The following is a 17629-nucleotide window of genomic DNA, read 5'->3' as shown; positions in this document are numbered from 1 at the left end:
TAGTTTAAAGAGTTCATTTCTAGAACCATACAATCAGAAAAACACTTGGATGGAGAAACGGGGGTTCAAAGAACCTAGAACCTAGTATTAGGCATATTACCTACAAGAAAATACAAACATATGTTTGAAATTGTGGGAAGATCCTGAAGTTTCTAGTACACAAGAGATGGTTAAAAGTAATACTGCTATCAGTCTTTTATACCCCAAATTAGTAACTGTTTTAAGTGAATGTGAAAAACTTAAAAACGTAGTTCCCTCAATTCAGTTTTTCCAAGTTTCTAAGCACAGTTTTTGGTAATAAGAGTTCAAGAAGTATCTTCTGAATGATCAAAATGTCTTAAAATCCCTCAACCACCTGTAGGGTTTTTAGAACACTAACCCTTCCAGTTAGGGGGACAACACTGTATTTAAACATAGTGCATTTGCTCAGTTGGAGCACATTGATTGATACCTCTCTTTCCGTTTTGGTGATTTTTTTGTTTTAGTCACAATTTAGACCAAACTGAAAAAAGCTTTCCCCACCCCACCCCCCAAACATATGAAAATCCTTCTACATTTAAAAGTAAAATATCAGTGCCTATGTTGAAATAGTGTTCTTTTACTAAAATCCTGATTTATTCATATGAAAACTGCATCTTTTATTCCCCAAATGGTGATGGTAAATTCCAAGTCAATGAATTTCTCAATTCTGTATAGTACAATCAGGTCCAAAGAGCAGGATGTAAAGTACAGGTGTGAAAAACAAAATATTACTCCTTATTAACAGTGATAAAAGAAGATAAGGTAGTTTTTTCTTTCATTTTCTTTCTTTCATCTCATTTCTTTCTCAGTAATGAATTTATTGATCAGTATTAATTCATTATCCAGAATACTTTTTAAAATGTGTATCATCTAAAAATAAAAATGATTGTTTCTGGATTTCTGACTCAAATTTATTTTGAGTTACCTTTAAATACAATTACCACACTGAACATCACTAATAAAGATGGGAAAACAAAAGCCAATGGTTATAATTCCAAATGGTAAGAACTGGCCTACTGGAGAACAGTAAAGGGATAATAATAATGATAACAATAATGGCAGCTAACCAGAGCTGCAGCGCGCAGTTATGCAGACTATGCACTGCACATTCCAGGCAGCTAGCTACACAGAACAGCAAACCTGTAGCTAATATTTACTGAGCATCCTACCACATGCCAGGCACTGTTATGAGCATTTCATATGTAGTATGAAGCAGATACTACTCTCATCCTCACTTTTTATAGAAGAGGAAAAAGAAGGTACAAAAGGTTAATAATTACCCAAGATCTCAAAGCTAATGAGTGACAGAGCCAGGCATTTGACTCCAGGGCCCACACTTAACTGCTACCCTATACTGACTAACTCAGAGTTATAAGCCCAATTACTTGAAAAAAATCTCTTTGGTTTTAAATCTTTCTTATAGATAACTTTATTTTTAAAAGTACGAAGTATTTGGAAGATAGTATTCTTACTTGGAATAATTTTGAAAAGTATTTTACTAAATATATATTAACTGTTTCTTCATTCAGAATGGTGACATGTAGTTTACAGAATCTGTCTCTAATTTGGGATCAAATCTCACATACCAATGCTCTCCCCCTTACCTAAAACAAACAAAAAGTTTTTAAAAAAGGAAAGGAAAAAAAAAAAGCAACCACCAAGTACACAGGATTCCATATATGCATATACTTTAATAACAAAGTCACTTTAGCTGTAACTGAACAAAGAAAGGGAGACAAGAAGAACTTAACACATGATACTATGATATCCACAACTTTGGGTCAAAAAAGGCATACATGAAGCTTTAAAATATATATTGTCTATGTTAATGGAGGCTACAACTACCAATTTTGATTACACATGTTTTCTGAAACATTATTGTCAAAGAGTTCAAAGTTAGACCAAATAATGATGTCAAGAAAAATTCTGTCTTAAAATTTTAACAAAGTCTTTTAAGAAAGTCTAAAATCCTATATTCTCACACTGACTCTCAGAACTTTGATATTTATATCAGAATATCAGTTTGCCACTTTAATTTTTACCATACATGAAAGATTATCAAAAATATATTGATGGGTCTATACTAATTGTGACTATTCATATTTACATTAAGCAAATTCTTTTACCAAGTTCTTTATATACAAATTACCATTTGTCCTATGTCAAATTCATTAAAAAGTTAAAAACTACAGAAATGTTATTAGAAATAATGCATTTCAATATGTAACTGTTTTCCATTAATGAAGAACATTTTAAAATAATTTAACTGAAAAAGTACTGAACTGCCCACCAATTTCTGCTGCAATGGTATTCCTTCTGAATGTTTTCTGTGATTTAAGGAAAAAAAAAAAACTGGGTAAAGCTTGATTGCAAGGAATAACAAAAATCTGATGACTGTTTATTGATCTTCAAGAAATTTACAGACTAATTATATTGGTATTAAAAAATAGCAATGATTTTAAAAACGTAAACAGTTCAAGATAACTGAAGAAACAAAGGTCTTTAAAAACTGGCAAATGCACTATATGAATACTTCTCATACAAATTTAAATCACAAAATAGTATCCCAAAACCAGCTGAACTGAATACAGGCATGGCTTTCTGACACTTCCAAAAAGGGCCAACATTTTAAAAAGACTTAAACTATTCCCAAACTGGAAATAATTTAGATTTTAGAAGTATCACAATAAATAAATTTATAAAATCAAGAGAAGATTTGGGGAAATTTTCATAAGGGGATTATATTAATACCACTAAAATAAAAAAGTCACTTTAATTGTTTTAGACTCCTGGTCACACAGGAAGGAAATGAAAAGGATGGCTTTTTCCGAGGAAAAACCTGAGCATGACATCATAAGCTTTTCAAATTTGAAGATCATCAGTTCAGAGGACCATAAAACTGAGTACAGCACTTTGTCCACTACAGATACATTTCTCTTGTCTAAGAATTAACTGATTTTGTAACAATCACTGAAAAATTTATGCCTCAGATTCTCTGGTTTGAAAATAGAGATTAGCTCCATTTTGGAAATTATATTAATTTATGTTGATTATACACTCCGCTAAAGCAAGAAATAAAGCTCTAAAATATTTACCTAGTTAGTGCTCTGTCTCTGGACTTTAGGACCAATACTCTGTGTGTCCTCTTCCTGACTATGACGTTTCCCACTGCTGAGACCAGTGCATGTGGAGCTTCTTCCTACACATTTAAAAAAATGTATGTTTAAGATAAGAAAGGTGAGAAGAAGAGTATGCTTGAATGCTACATTCTTACCTTGCTTTAATAGGTGAGTTTGCTGACTATCTCCATGAGCATAATGTAAAATACCACTCCCTGGAGTGCAACCTGTTAGTATGTTAAACATAGTAAAATTACTTAAACTAATTTCAAGTTGTATGTATTACGATTACAAATCTAATTATTTGTATTGTGCGTTTTAGGATTAATCCACAACCCTTCATATGAACCAAAACTCATACCCAAATCAGGAAAACTTAACTTGTCCTTAAATTTAGGGTCATAGAAATGTTGACTGTTCAAGGGCAAAATCACTGATAATCATTTTCTAAAAAACACTTCTTTACTGGATGACAATTAGACACTTGATCATGAAGTCAAAACATAGGGCATCAGTGAGATATACATCCTTCCTTCACCTCCTCCTCCCTCAGCACCTATCTAAAACATATGTCCTTGGAGATACAGTAAGGGAATAAGGTCCTGCCAGACCTAGCAGTTAGCAGTTACCTAGCCTGTAAAATTGTATCAACTCTCCTAAAAAGAAAAAATGTTATAGGAGAATGGGTTAGCACAGAAAAGTAGATTTCTAGAGAAAACATTATGGAAAAATATGAGGATCCTACCCCTAGGAGTGGTTGCATGATGGCCCGAACAAGACAATCTACTTATTTTTAGTGTAACTTCATACTTATCACATTTCTCTGGATAAAGAATTCAGCTTTTCGGGTACTCAAAATTGGGAAAGTGAATGCCCTGATCAAGGATGAGGACTTCTGGAAAGGAATATTTCCACCATAAGCTAATAAACTAATGTTCCCTGTTGATATTTTAATTCATATGATTTTAAAATTTCTAGTCTGTCATTCACAGAATGTTCACCACTAATTATAGCAAACGTTCAGGCTTTAGACTTGTAAGGCTGAAGGCCAGACTCTGGACTGTGGCAAATTCACCGCTGAATGGTGCTGCTACTGGTCTTACCATCATCAGGGCTTCCCCTAGTAGCGATACTTGTCATCATGCATCTTTGCACAACTCTACTGAAATCTTCACAAAATAATGTGAAGGTACTTAATTCCACTGAATTGTATATTTAAAATGGTTAAAATGCTAAATTTTATATTGTGCATATTTTACAATTAAAAATACTTCAACAAATACATTTTTCAATTATCGTATTTATTTGATTTTTATTGTTATTTTCTATTTTTCTGAATTTTCTAAACTGTCTATAGTGAATAGTTTTTTAAAGCAGTTTTGAGGAATAATTTATATACCATAAAATTCAACTCTTTTAAGGGTACAGTTCAATAATTTTTAGTTAATTTACAGAGTTGTGTAATCACCAGCATAATCCAGCTTTAGAACACTTTCATCACATCCAAAAGATCCCTCATGTCCATTTGCTTTCATTCTCCATTCCTACCTATAAGCCTAAGGTAGGCACTAATCTAATTTCTCTTTTAAAAACATGACTTTTCTCACTAGTTCATATAAGTGGAATCATGCAGCATGTGGTCTTTTGTGTCTGGCTTCTTTAACTTAACATAATATTTTTGAGATTTATCCATATTGTAGCATATATCAGCATTTTGTTTCTTTTTATGAATTAATATTCCATTGTATGGATATACTCCACTTTGACTATCATGAATAAAGCTATTATAAACATTCACATATAAGTCTCTGTGTAGACATATTTTCACTTCTTTTGGATAGATACTTAGGAATGGAATTTCTGGGCTGTATGTTAAATTTATGTTTAGCTTTTAAGAAACTGCCAAACTGCTTCCCAAAATGGCTTCACTGTTTTACACCCTACCTCTCAGCAATGTATGAGCGTTCCGGTTTCTTCACATCCTCCACACGCTTGTTACTGTCTGTCTTTTTTATTTCAACCACTCTAGTGGTTATAGGGTGACCAACTCATCCCAGTTTGGGACTCTTCAAGTGTTAGCATGGAAAGTCCTGTGTCCCAAGAATCTCCTCAATGCCAGGCAATCAGTGATAACTGGTCACCCTAAGTGGGTGTGAAGTCCTATCTCTTAGTAGTTTTAATTTGCATTTCCCCAATAACTAATAATGCTGAACAGGTATTTTATAATAGAAAAAATTTTAGTAGTCTGCTTTATTATAAGAACAAAAATACCTCAAGACATCTATGTATGTTAGTTTATTCCTTTCCTGAGCACAAAGTCTACAAAAATGAGAGGACAAAAATGCAGAGATTGCTTAATGCAGAGATTAAGAATTTTTGCACAGTCATTAAAAAACTTAAATCATAAAGAATCTTGCCCTTTGAAATGCCTTTAAGACACTGTAAATAAAAGCCTATGAATAGGGTAAGTATGGGGCATTAAGGGATACGCTTCTGAAGTATAGTCCTTTCTAGCATTAAAAAATTTTTTTTAATTTATTTTTTGGCTGCGTTGGGTCTTCATTGCTGCGCACAGGCTTTCTCTAGTTGCGGTGAGCGCAAGTTACTCTTTGTTGCAGTGCGTGGGCTTCTCGTTGTGGTGGCTTCTCTTGTTGTGAAGCGCTGGCTCTAGGTGTGCCGGTTTCTGTAGTTGCAGCACGCAGGCTCAGTAGTTGCAGCATGCAGGCTCTAGGGCATGCGGGCTTCAGTAGTTGTGGCGTGTGGGCTTGGCTGCTCTGTGGTATGTGGGATCTTCCAGGACCAAGGATCGAACCCATGTCCCCTGCATTGGCAGACAGATTCTTAAGCACTGCGCCACCAGGGAAGTCCCCATGTAAGTCCTTTCAAATGGAACAGAAACCTGAGGGGAGAAATTCTTAACAGCATAGTATCCTAAGGATCTTGCCATAATCACTCCCATTTTCAGGTCTACAATGCTCTCTCCTTCATCTGCATACTTAAATGCTACCCACCCCACCATCTTCTTCTTTTAAAAAAAAATTTTTTTTTTAATTTATTTATTTTTGGCTGCATTGGGTCTTTGTTGCTGTGTGCGGGCTTTCTCTAGCTGTGGTGAGTGGGGGATGCTCTTCATTGTGGTCCATGGGCTTCTCATTGCGGTGGCTTCTCTTGTTGTGGAGCACGGGCTCTAGGCATGTGGGCTTCTGTAGTTGTGGCACACGGGCTCAGTAGTTGTGGCTCACGGGCTCCAGAGCACAGGCTCAGTAATTGTGGCGCACCAGCTTAGTTGTTCCACAGCGTGTGGGATCTTCCCTGACCAGGGCTTGAACCCATGTTCCCTGCGCTGGCAGGCAGATTCTTAACCACTGCACCACCAGGGAAGTCCCCCACCATCTTCTAAGAAAAGTTTCCTAGTTCCTTCAACTCCCTTTTTTCCTATTGCATGAGGAGGCAGTGTCTTACAATTTATCACTTTTTTCATTATTTTTAACCCCTTCCACACCCCCATTTAGACTCTAAGCTCTATGTAGCTTTTATGTCTTCTATGTCTTTTGAAAGCCTCTAAGCACCTAGCTACAAAGTGTGTTATAGGCAAATATTTACATGATTAGACTACTTTCAAGATTTATTAATCCTATCACAAAACATCATGTTTATAAATTTGTGAAGCAAAATTATTCCAGTTTAACTTGCTAACATGGTTAGTTTTGCAGATAAATACAGATTTGGACTAAGAAACAGTATGTACCATCATTATCCATTAGCTAGGTAACTGGAGTCTGTTGCTTTCCACCCTCTGCCACCTGCTTGTTATCTCACTGCTTCACAGAACTTCTGTCCCTCAAACTCATGTGTGGGCAAAAGAGGCAGTCTGTGAACTGCATAATAAATCTGATAGAACTTTTGAAATGCTACCTTGTTAAAGTTTACTTCAAATTGTAGGAGACACTGAGAAAGAACATTTTTGAAGTACACTGCCATCATTAGCAACAATTTGAATGCAGGTGAAACACATTTCAGTAATAAAATATTTTGTCTTATGAACACTACATTTGGCATTACATTTGCAGGGGAGACCCAGTGATACAGGAAAGAGTATGAACTTTAGGACTAGTTAGACTTGGATCTGAATCTTAGCTCAACTACTTAACTAACTGTGGGATCTTGGTTAAGTTACCTAACTCTTCTAGGCTAATTTTCCCAATCATAAAATGAGAAGCCTACCACCACCCCTCAAGGTTATTGTGAGTATGTGGCCAAAATCCCCTCATACTTAGGCACAAAGTAGGCAGTCAAGATATGAGTGCTTTCGTTCCTTTCTCCTTAAGCTAATTGCTGATGCTCTCAAAAGTATGCAAAATATTTCTGAATTCAGAAAGGTTCAACTTGTTAAAGGTGTTATTCTTAATATCAAATTTTGAATAGCTGACTTCTTTTTTTAAAAAAAAATAAGCATTCCTCTAATGCAGGCTTGGTGGTTTTTTTTTTTTTTGCCTTTTAGTAACCATGCAGAATTACTTATTTTACTACCTATAACTGAAATACCAAAAAAATCTTATTTCTAAACCACAAAATGACGTTTTAGAATTTAGAATATGGATGTTTTTATCCCCTTACATGACCAAACAGAAAGTAATAAGTCCAGCCATTCAGGCTTGTTTTTAATCAAATTAATTAGCTTCATGCTATTTTTGGTTAGAACCTTTGAAAATTGATATGATTCAAATTTCCAATACATACTGACTTCTTGACACATATTAAGAACATATGTGGCAACTAACTATATATATCACAAAGAAAACCATTATAGACCAGGCTTTGTAAGAAAAAACTCATGTGCAAAAGGACTAGAGGCCCTATGCATGTGCGTGATAAATCTTTTGGCCACGTTCACAGGGCCTCTGACCTTCTTAACTAATTACCTTATAGCTGATATATACTTAAAAGGGAGTAAAAAATAATGACCATTCTGAATATATAACATTTCAGTTTCATTTTATCCTTAAAAATTGCTAACCTCATTCAGTTTGCAAGAAGATCTTTACCTTGACCCAATTCCACTATATATAATGATGTTTCTATCTCTAAAATGTCACTAATGGAGTGAGGGTATGTGTGTATGTATATGTACATGTATGCATGTGTAAAAGGAACCTATTACACAATTTAAAGATAGATTTTAAAAAACATTATAGTGAGGTACGATAAACAATATATTTATAATTAATCTCTTTATGTTACTAAGTGCAGAAATTTCCTTTTTACTTACTTCCACTGCTGCTATAACCTGGGATATTTTCTCCAGGAGAATACCCCATGAGGCCTCCATTCCCATTAGGATTAGATGGCACTGATGCAAGAAGACCTAAAGGGAAAAAATTTCCTATTAAGTTATGATCAAGATCAAGTTCAAGGATGGGTACATAAACAGCTGCCAAAGAAACAAATCAAAGGCATTTACTGACATACCTAGTCCTCTGTATCGTGAAAGCTGCTGATAGATCTGTTTCATCCTCTCAATATTCAAACGGCTTGCCTCAGCATGGTTCACCATTGGTTTAGGGTAATTAACTCCTATCAAACATTTGGCTACCTTTTGAATACCTTCTGGTGCATTCCAGGGATCATAGATATATTTTGCAGGGAAGCCTCTTAGGACAGGCAAATAACGTCTTTTGGGAGAAGGAAGAAAAATTATTAATATAATGAACTATAAGCAAATTATAACAAACTATTTATTAGCTATGAATGACCAAAATCAAATCAATACCATTTAAATGATTTGTTACCCTTCTGCTCATCCCTGCTGCCCATGATGAGTGGGGAATACCCACTTTTCATGTTGCTTAAACATGAAAAGTTCTTCCTAGATTATCTATTCCAAACTGAATAATAATCATTCTTGATTTACCTGATATAGTCTCCATTGGGATCTGTTCTCCTACCAAAACCAACAGGGCAATAGCAGTGAAAAAACTGTTGGAAAAAGGAACTACAAGACAGCCACATCCAACTTCCAGCATTTATGCTCCAATCTGCATCAAGTAATAATTCTTCAAATACCTTCGGAAGTAACAGTAATCACAATTAGTTTGCACACACATAGTTCTCAAAGCAAGCATTTTTCCAGGTCTCTGTAGATCAAAAGTCAAGGCAAGAAAATCTAGCACAGAGCTGTAAAATTAAACATTCCAAAGTTAGCTTCCTTGTCTGTGTTCTATTCTATAATGAGTTATTTCAGGGAAAGAAACATATTAGTAATATATAGATTTCTGAATAGAATTTACTATTCTAATCTTTGCAGTGTTACTGGAAGAGGGGAGAGTAAAAGTTATTAAAGTCACCAATTTAAAAGGATAAGATGGGATATGAGAAGATTAAAAAACTGGAAGAAAAAGCAGTAAACACTTTCAAGAATGCAAAAATGCTACCAAATAAACCACCAACAAAAACTTAGAAGCTTAGTACATTGGCCTACATAATGGGAGCAATCAAATACAAATGACCTTTAAAAATTCATTAGTATTATACAGTTTAAATTTGGGATTCCTTGATCCAAAAGAGAAATAGAATTAAATTATTTTTTATAAATTCGTTGTGTGCTGTACATCTACCTCATGCACAACTTTGTACTAGGAAATACAGGAGATGTAAAAAAACATAGGATCAGAAATGGTCTTTGGATAGGGGAAATTTATGATATAGGCAGGAAGGTAAAACATATATTTAAGTCCTATTATATATAACCAAAAGATGTCACAAAATGTTGTATGCTTCACATTACATAATATAATTATGACTAAAAAGCTATGGTATTGAAGTGAGATGAAATGATTTATAGCTTAAAATTTATAAAACAAATTTGCTATTTCTAAGAATTCAGATGAATCCTTTATGTGACAGAAATGATCACCTATAAATATATATCGACCCAATAAGTCCAGAGTATTAAACCTTACAGCTCCCTTGATGGCTAGGCTGATTTAGCCATTGAAATGACTTCAGGTTAACTGAACCATTTTTCACCAGTTCTCCTATCTGATTATGCCATTCTGCTCCCCAAAAGTGTGTCTGTATGATGAGAATTAAATGCTTTTCTATTGAAAAAATTAGACTATAAATGAATCTACACAGCAGACAATTTTTAGGAATTGTTTTATAAAGGTATAGAGTTCTTCAGAATAAGGCCATACTACATTAGTTGGAAGAACACTTACCTTCATTCCTTCTTCCCAACTAATCCACAGGTCACCTCGTGTCAGGAAGCAAGCAACTGCATGTCTGGCTAAATGATGGATCCAACCCTCCTGACGAAGCTGTGTCATGATGGCATCAATCCATGGAAAGCCTGTCCGTCCTTCTGCCCATTTCGCTAAAGCCTCAGGATTCTTATCCCAAGGAATCTGAACACAGATGGGATTTCCTTCCATTTTGTCAAAGCGTGGATTATTTGTTGCTGCTGTATAGAAAAATTCACGCCATAACAGTTGCCCATAAAGGGAAAGGGGAGGGGAACTGTTCTTTTTTACCTAAGATTAAAAAGCAAAGAAGTATTATCAGCAATTTAAGAAAAAAGTATTTTGAAAAATAAGCTCCAGTTCCAGAAAATACCTTTTTGTAGAGATCTGTCAGTTTGAAGTAAAACAGTCGACATGACAAACAACCAAATCGGAGATAAGGACTGAGTCCAGTAGGGCTAGCAAGCAGGGAATTCGCATTCATTCGAGGTCTTTCAAAGTTTGCCACCCAAGCCTGAAAACACACAGAGAAAATTATGCTAATTGCCTTTTCCATTTTAAAAGATTGTTTAAAGTTGAGATTTTTTTAAAAGTTACATAGGGCTTGGAAAATATTATTTTTCTAGCCACAAATGACAGATTTTAATAAAAAACAAGCAAGATAAAAGTGATCATTCTTTTGTTTTAGCCATCCTCATGCAGTAAATTCCTAACACAAGGCTGAGAGCACCTTCAATCTGTCTCTCTGACACTGAGAAAAATATGAAATAAAAGAACTCTATCCTAGCTTCAAAGTTATAGTCATCAGATACCAGCTTACAAAGAAAGAATAGAAGGGGTAGTATTGATAGTAGCTAAAGAGGAAATAATCAGAAGAGGAGGAAGAAGGGTATTTAAATGAAGAGATAGTTGTTAATTTTCAAACAATTAGGATTGTTCTATTTTAACTATTTCTCTCAATCCTTCTTTTTCAACAGTCTATTTTTTTGTTTTTAAAAAAGAATGAAATTATTTTTAAAATGCCAGTTTGGCAATATAAACATCATCTGTATTATCATACTTTTCTTTCCAAATGCCTTTCCAAACGTGTAAGTGCTTCAGTTTCTCCACCTGGCCACACTGCAGAAGATAAGCCATCTGTATCAAAACCTAAAAAAAAAAGAAAAGAAAAGAAAAAAAATTGACAGTAGCATAAAAATGAAATGACAGCCCTGGATAGGTCCTCAAAAATAGATGATATATAACATGGTCTCTGTTCTTTAAGATGTACATTTTAAGGTGATAACAGATAGACCACATATTTATAGAACACATAAATAACGCACAGATTTATCACTTCTTAGTTTCAGAGTTTCTTTTCTTTTTTCTCCTTTCTTTCCTTTTTAGTGCAAAATACTTTACATGACAAATTAGAAGTGGGATTTTTCTGAATGGTTTATTAACTCTTAAGCTCCACATGTATTACCGTTTACACCTACCTAGTTCTTCCAGTGAAGGGACTCCATATTTCTCATCATGGTCATCAGACAGAGGAGTTGTGCACTTTTCTATCACTTCTGAAGTAATTGTCTCTACTGGTATCTCTAGTGGTTCCATTTTGCTGATGAGAGTCTGGAATCTTTTATAAGTAAGAGGTGGTTGTCCACCATTTAGTTCTATGATCCTATTACAAAAGTTAGTAAAATGCTGTTAGTATTAAAAAAAGGACAATACATTTTGATTGATAAATTCTGAAAAGGCTTAAGGACCAAGAAACTTGTTAAAATAATTAACAAATCTAAAAATCATTCTCTTCATTTTATAGACATCTGCTAGGTATCAAAAATATAGTGTATGCAAATATCAAAACTTTTAAGACAAAGGGAATTAAGCACCTATGAGTGGAAAAACAAGTGGCTAAATAAGCCTAAAGGCAAAAACAAAAAATAATATATATGGAAATATAAAAACATACCACAACACAGCTCAAAGAATCTCTTAATCATCAATAAAAACTAAACCAGGCCAATATTATACCAAGGAGCAATCAGGAAGTCTCATTAATTAGGATTCTATATTACTGTCATGATAATCACTTGCTATTTTCTATTCAAGCTCATGTTTTTGTTAAATGTCAGCATACGTATCTCATGTATATATTTTATATTTAATTCTGATCACTAATTTCTCAATTAAGTAATACTAAAAGGAAAGATAAGTCTTACCAATGGTAGTCTGAATTAGACACAATTTGGAAATACCAATTATTCTTTTTCACTATGGCCATTTGCTTACTAGCATTTAGCCTTAGTAAAAAATTATTGGTAAAATCCAACTCTATCGTTTTATGCATCAGCAACTGAAGCCTCAAGAGAATTTAATAGTCAAGGTCACATAACTAATAAATAGCAAATCAAGGTTTTCTTAATCCAAATATAGTACAGTTTTCATTATACCACATATAATTATGTATCAGTTGTACATACAGAAAGTAACCACCATAAAAACTATGCTCTCTGCTTTTAGTAATTTTGCTTTGGTGTAATACTTTGAGTTTATATATAGGGTCATAATGAAATTTGTCCACTATAATGATACTACAATGGCACTACTGAGGACACTGCTAATTACATAACAGAAGCAGAATAAAAATCTTACAAAAAATGTTTTCTATATGTTACATTTTTATATGATGGATTATATGTGGTAAATACTCACACTCAATCTAACAAACATTCCAATTTTATGCACAACACTGAGTTTTCCACTTAAAGCAATTGCTCTTATCTTGTTTTGCCTCCTTGCTATCAGCTCTCTAAAGTTAAGAAATCTGGTAAACTAGAAGGCAAGTTTATTATCGAAGGATATATGACTTCTGGCTTAATATCAAGTAAGACCCTTGACTGAATCGAACCACAATATTTTGATACACTTGGAATAAAATTAACTAGCTTGTCGTGTTACTTACAGAATTAGTTTTATTAACTTGACAAAATGTGAAAATAAAAAAGTAAAATAATTTAAAAGGTATGTAAATTGTGAGATTTCAGCACTTGTAAGGATGATAGTATGCTAAAGGTTAATGTTATCAAATCTTATGAACCTTCAAATCTTACAGCATATAAAGCTTTCTAACTTTAAACTTGACCACGGAATCTTTGTTGGACAAAGCATCACCAAAAACTGATAGTCCAGGAAATATACTTTGAGAAATAAGATATTATACCATTGTTCAGAAGACTATGTAATATTACATAAAATTTGCATATGGACTTAAAATCCAGAGACTAGATATACACACATAAAATAAAATAACTTATGACAATCATGTAAAATATATCAAGGCAGTTTGTGGCTATGTATGTCATAGAGACTATAAAATTAACATTGCTAAGAGCCCAGAAAGGTAAGTTAGTAGGCTGAGTTAGAACAGTCAAAGATAACTGTGTGATGCTTTTAATAGTTTTGAAATTGAAATTCTGAGTATGTTTATCTTATGTACTTATGTCTGTAATTTTGGTATCTGTCACTGGGTAAACAAAAATCACAGAGGTTAAATAAAATGCTAAAGGTTTGACATATATTCACTTAATTCTACCACAAGTCTATTATGTATGTTTTTATTTCCACTTTATAAACTAGTCCCACAGTACATTCCCACAGTACATTTTCTATGTACTTAAAACCACTGAAATATACACTTAAAAGTGGTTAAGATGAAAAATATTATATGTATTTTACCATTAAAAAAACTTACTTGTCTAGGTCATATAATGTATGTGAAATTCGTACAATTACTTCTACCCCAGCTTCAGTAGCCAGTTTCTTAATAGCTGCATCTCGTTCCTTTCCAAAGGGCTCAGAATCATATTCAATTGAAAGTTTAGTAATGTTCCATTCCTAAAATAAAAGAAAGGGGCAAAAACATACATAAATTTTAACAATTCGTTTTTCTATTATAATGACATAGGATGGAAAAAAGTGAAAAGCTCCAATGCTAGTATATAACAAACACTATATATAAGTGTTTGTCATGGTAAAATGGAAAAAAATAACATGTTACCAAGTTGCTGAAAGATTAAATGAGTCAATGCATATACATTGTTTAGGACATAGTACATAGTAAGTCCTCAGTGAATGATAGCTGTCATTATTACTAGCCATTTGTATATTTCTTACTTTGTGCGTTGCAGCTTACGTTTTCTTGGGTTTCTATCGCAGTTAATTTTTCTCTTAAGGATTTGTAAGAGCTCCTTATATTTTAATGATAGCAAACCTTCTCTATCACCTGTGTCACTTTTTTTCCTAAATAGTTTGTCATTTAATTCTATGATTTTTTTGACAAATAAATATTTAGTTTTTAGTTAGTAAATGTTGGAATTTAGAACAAGTCAATAACACTCCCTCCCCTTTTCCCTTTTTGAAAAGGAAGGGAATATAAGTCAGAAAACTAAAGGTAAAAATATAGATCACACAGTCTCCCAAGGCAACTGAAATAAAAACAAAAATAAACAAATGGGACCTAATGAAACTTACAAGCTTTTGCACAGCAAAGGAAACCATAAACAGAATGAAAAGATAACCTACAGAGTGGGAGAAAATATTTGCAAATAATGCAACTAACAAGGGCTTAATAGAAACAGCTCATACAACTCAACAGAAAAAAACCCAAATAACCCAATTAAAAAATGGGCAGCAGACCTAAATAGACATTCCTCCAAAGAAGAAATACAAATGGCCAACAGGCACATGAAAAGGTGCTCAACATCGCTAATAATTAGAGAAATATAAATCTAAACTACAATGAGGTAACACTTTGCACTGATTCTGATGGTCAGATGGCCATCACTAAAAAGTCTACAAATGCTGGAGAGGATATGGAGGAAAGGGAATCCTCCTATACTGCTGGTAGGAATGTAAGTTGGTACAGCCACTATGGAAAACAGCATGAAGGTTTCTTCAGAAAACTAAAAATAGAATTATCATATGATCCAGCAGTGGCACTCCTGGGCATACATCCAGACAAAACTCTAATTAAAAAAGATACATGCACCCCATGTTCATAGCAGCACTATTCACAATAGCCAAGACATGGAAACAACCTAATGTCCACTGACAAATGAATGGATAAAGAAGATGTGGTACATATATACAACAGAATACTACTCAGCCATAAAGAATGAAATAATGCCATTTGCAGCAACATGGATGCAACTAGAGATTATCATACTAAGTGAAGTAAGTCAGAAAGAGAAAGACAAATACCACATGATATCTCTTTTACATGGAATCTAAAATATGACACAAATGAACTTATGAAACAGAAACAGACTCATGGACATAGAGAACAACCTTGTGGTTGCCAAGGGGGAGGAGGTTGGGGGGAAGGATGGAGTAGGAGGTTGGGGTTAGCAGAAGTAGGCTATTATACATAGAATGGATAAACAACAAGGTCCTACTGTATAGCACAGAGAACTATATTCAATATCCTATGATAAACCATAATGGAAAATAATACATAAAAAGAATGTATATATGTATAACTGAATCTCTTTGCTGTATAGCAGAAATTAACACAATATTGTAAATCAACTATACTTCAATTTAAATATATATATATATATATATATATATATATATATATAGACCACATTACTAGTAAAGTTAAATTGGAGAAAACATGTTATGTTTAAGAAGAGATAAGTTTGCTAATTTTTTACCCCTAAATTAAACAGATTTAGCTACCCAATGATAAGCAGCACCTTCCTTGCAGTGTGGGCTGCCCCTATAAAATTTATTACATGGAAGAAGGGACTAGGATAAGTGCTCTCTGCCACTGAATAGGCAAAAAGGTATGATATGAGTGATACTCACCTAACTCCTATTAACTCACCAGTGAGATCATTCACTTCTTCCCTGGGGATAAATTAGTGAACATCTCTCCAGAAAAAAAATGAAAAGCTAGGGAAGAGAAGATTCCCCAAACATTAAAAGTATTCAGGGCAGAGTCAAGATGGCAGTGTGGAAAGACGAGGAGTTAGCATCTCCCCACAACTAGGGTGCCTGACGGCCGCTGGTGGTGGACTCTGATGCCAAAGGAGACAGGAGGAACCTGAAAGTGAACCGGTAGGATGTAGGGGGACTGAGGGGGTCGGAGAAGTGGAGGTCAGACAGGATCAGGGCCCCTGAGGCCAGGGAGATCAGGAGAGGCAGGAAGGAGGAGTGGGAGAGAAGCAGAGGGCGATAGCCCTGCCCCTCGGGCCAGGGAACCTGCTGATCTCCTAGGTCAATCCTCTGCCTTCCAAAGCCCCCTCCAGACAGCATGGGTCCTTGGAGTAGTAGGAGGGAGGCCAGAGAGATCAGGAGAGGCAGGCGGGAGGGGCCATCTGGGAGGAGCGGGAGAGAGGCGGAGGGTGATAGCTCCGCCCACTCAGGCCCCGGGAGCCTGCTGAGCTCCCAGGCCAGTCCCCTGCCCTCCAAAGCCCCCTCCAGGCTGCACAGGTCCTTGGGGGCATAGGAGGGAGGCCGGGGAGATCAGGAGAGGCAGGCGGCAGGGGCCCTCCCAGACAAGAGGAGCAGGACAGGAGAGGAGGGCATTTGCCCCACCCACTCGAGCCCAGGAAGCCTGCTGGGCTCCCAGGTGAGGTCCCCTGACCTCTGAGACCAGGGGTTGGGGGCATGCCTGGGCCCCTTCTGTTCCTTGAGCCTAAGCTCCACCCCCCACGGCCTTTTCCAGCCCTGTGGGTCCTGTGCATTGGCCTGGCCCACCATCAAACCTCGCCCTTGCTTAGGCCCCGCCCTCCAGAGCCAAGGCCTCTCCTGGCACCCCCACTATTTTTGTTCTTTTCCCTCCTCCTCTTTTTTACTACTGTGGTACTGATGTACCTTCTCGTTGTTGATTCATCTATATTTTTACTTTTATATTCTTCCTAAAATATCCCTTAGTTTCCTAGTCTAATTTTATTTTTTACTTTGTTATTTTTTATCTTTTTATTTTTTTTGCTGCCCCAGGAGGTTTGCAGGATCTTGGTTCACGAGCCTGGGGACAGGCTGAAGCTCCTGTGGTGGGAACTCTGAGTCCGAACCACTGGACTAACAGAGAATCTCAGACCCCAGGGAATATTCATCCGAGTGAGGAGGTCTCATGGAGTTCCTCATCTCAGCACCAAGACCCAGCTCTACCCAATAGCCTACAAACTCCAGTGTTGGAAGCCTCAGCCAAACAACCAGTAAGAAAGGAACACAATCCCACTCATAAAAAAAAAAAAAAAA

General features: G+C 35.4%; 1 protein-coding gene across 5 annotated transcripts in view; it reads right to left on the bottom strand.

The window, feature by feature from the left end:
• Positions 1-1698: 1698 nt before the first annotated feature.
• The window catches only part of CRY1 (cryptochrome circadian regulator 1), a 102879-nt gene continuing 86948 nt past the window's right edge, over positions 1699-17629 (bottom strand). For 4 of the 5 annotated variants that reach the window (XM_024732201.1, XM_024732200.1, XM_024732203.1 and 1 more), the window contains 11 exons: positions 14115-14257; positions 11857-12041; positions 11439-11527; positions 10752-10892; positions 10358-10669; positions 9052-9203; positions 8610-8812; positions 8410-8505; positions 3296-3367; positions 3117-3220; positions 1699-2348 (listed from right to left, as the gene is read on the bottom strand). In XM_024732201.1, coding sequence (XP_024587969.1) covers positions 3117-3220; positions 3296-3367; positions 8410-8505; positions 8610-8812; positions 9052-9203; positions 10358-10669; positions 10752-10892; positions 11439-11527; positions 11857-12041; positions 14115-14257 — 1497 coding nt within the window. In that variant the 3' untranslated portion in view covers positions 1699-2348. The remainder of the gene's footprint in view (positions 2349-3116; positions 3221-3295; positions 3368-8409; positions 8506-8609; positions 8813-9051; positions 9204-10357; positions 10670-10751; positions 10893-11438; positions 11528-11856; positions 12042-14114; positions 14258-17629) is intronic. The other variant, XM_024732202.1, reaches the window with a different exon arrangement.

This window comes from Neophocaena asiaeorientalis, unplaced genomic scaffold (assembly GCF_003031525.2).
Source record: "Neophocaena asiaeorientalis asiaeorientalis breed wild unplaced genomic scaffold, Neophocaena_asiaeorientalis_V1.1 scaffold418, whole genome shotgun sequence".
NCBI classification, from domain to species: domain Eukaryota; kingdom Metazoa; phylum Chordata; class Mammalia; order Artiodactyla; family Phocoenidae; genus Neophocaena; species Neophocaena asiaeorientalis.
Note: the sequence above shows the minus strand (reverse complement) of the source record. Positions and strands in the feature narration are given on the sequence as shown.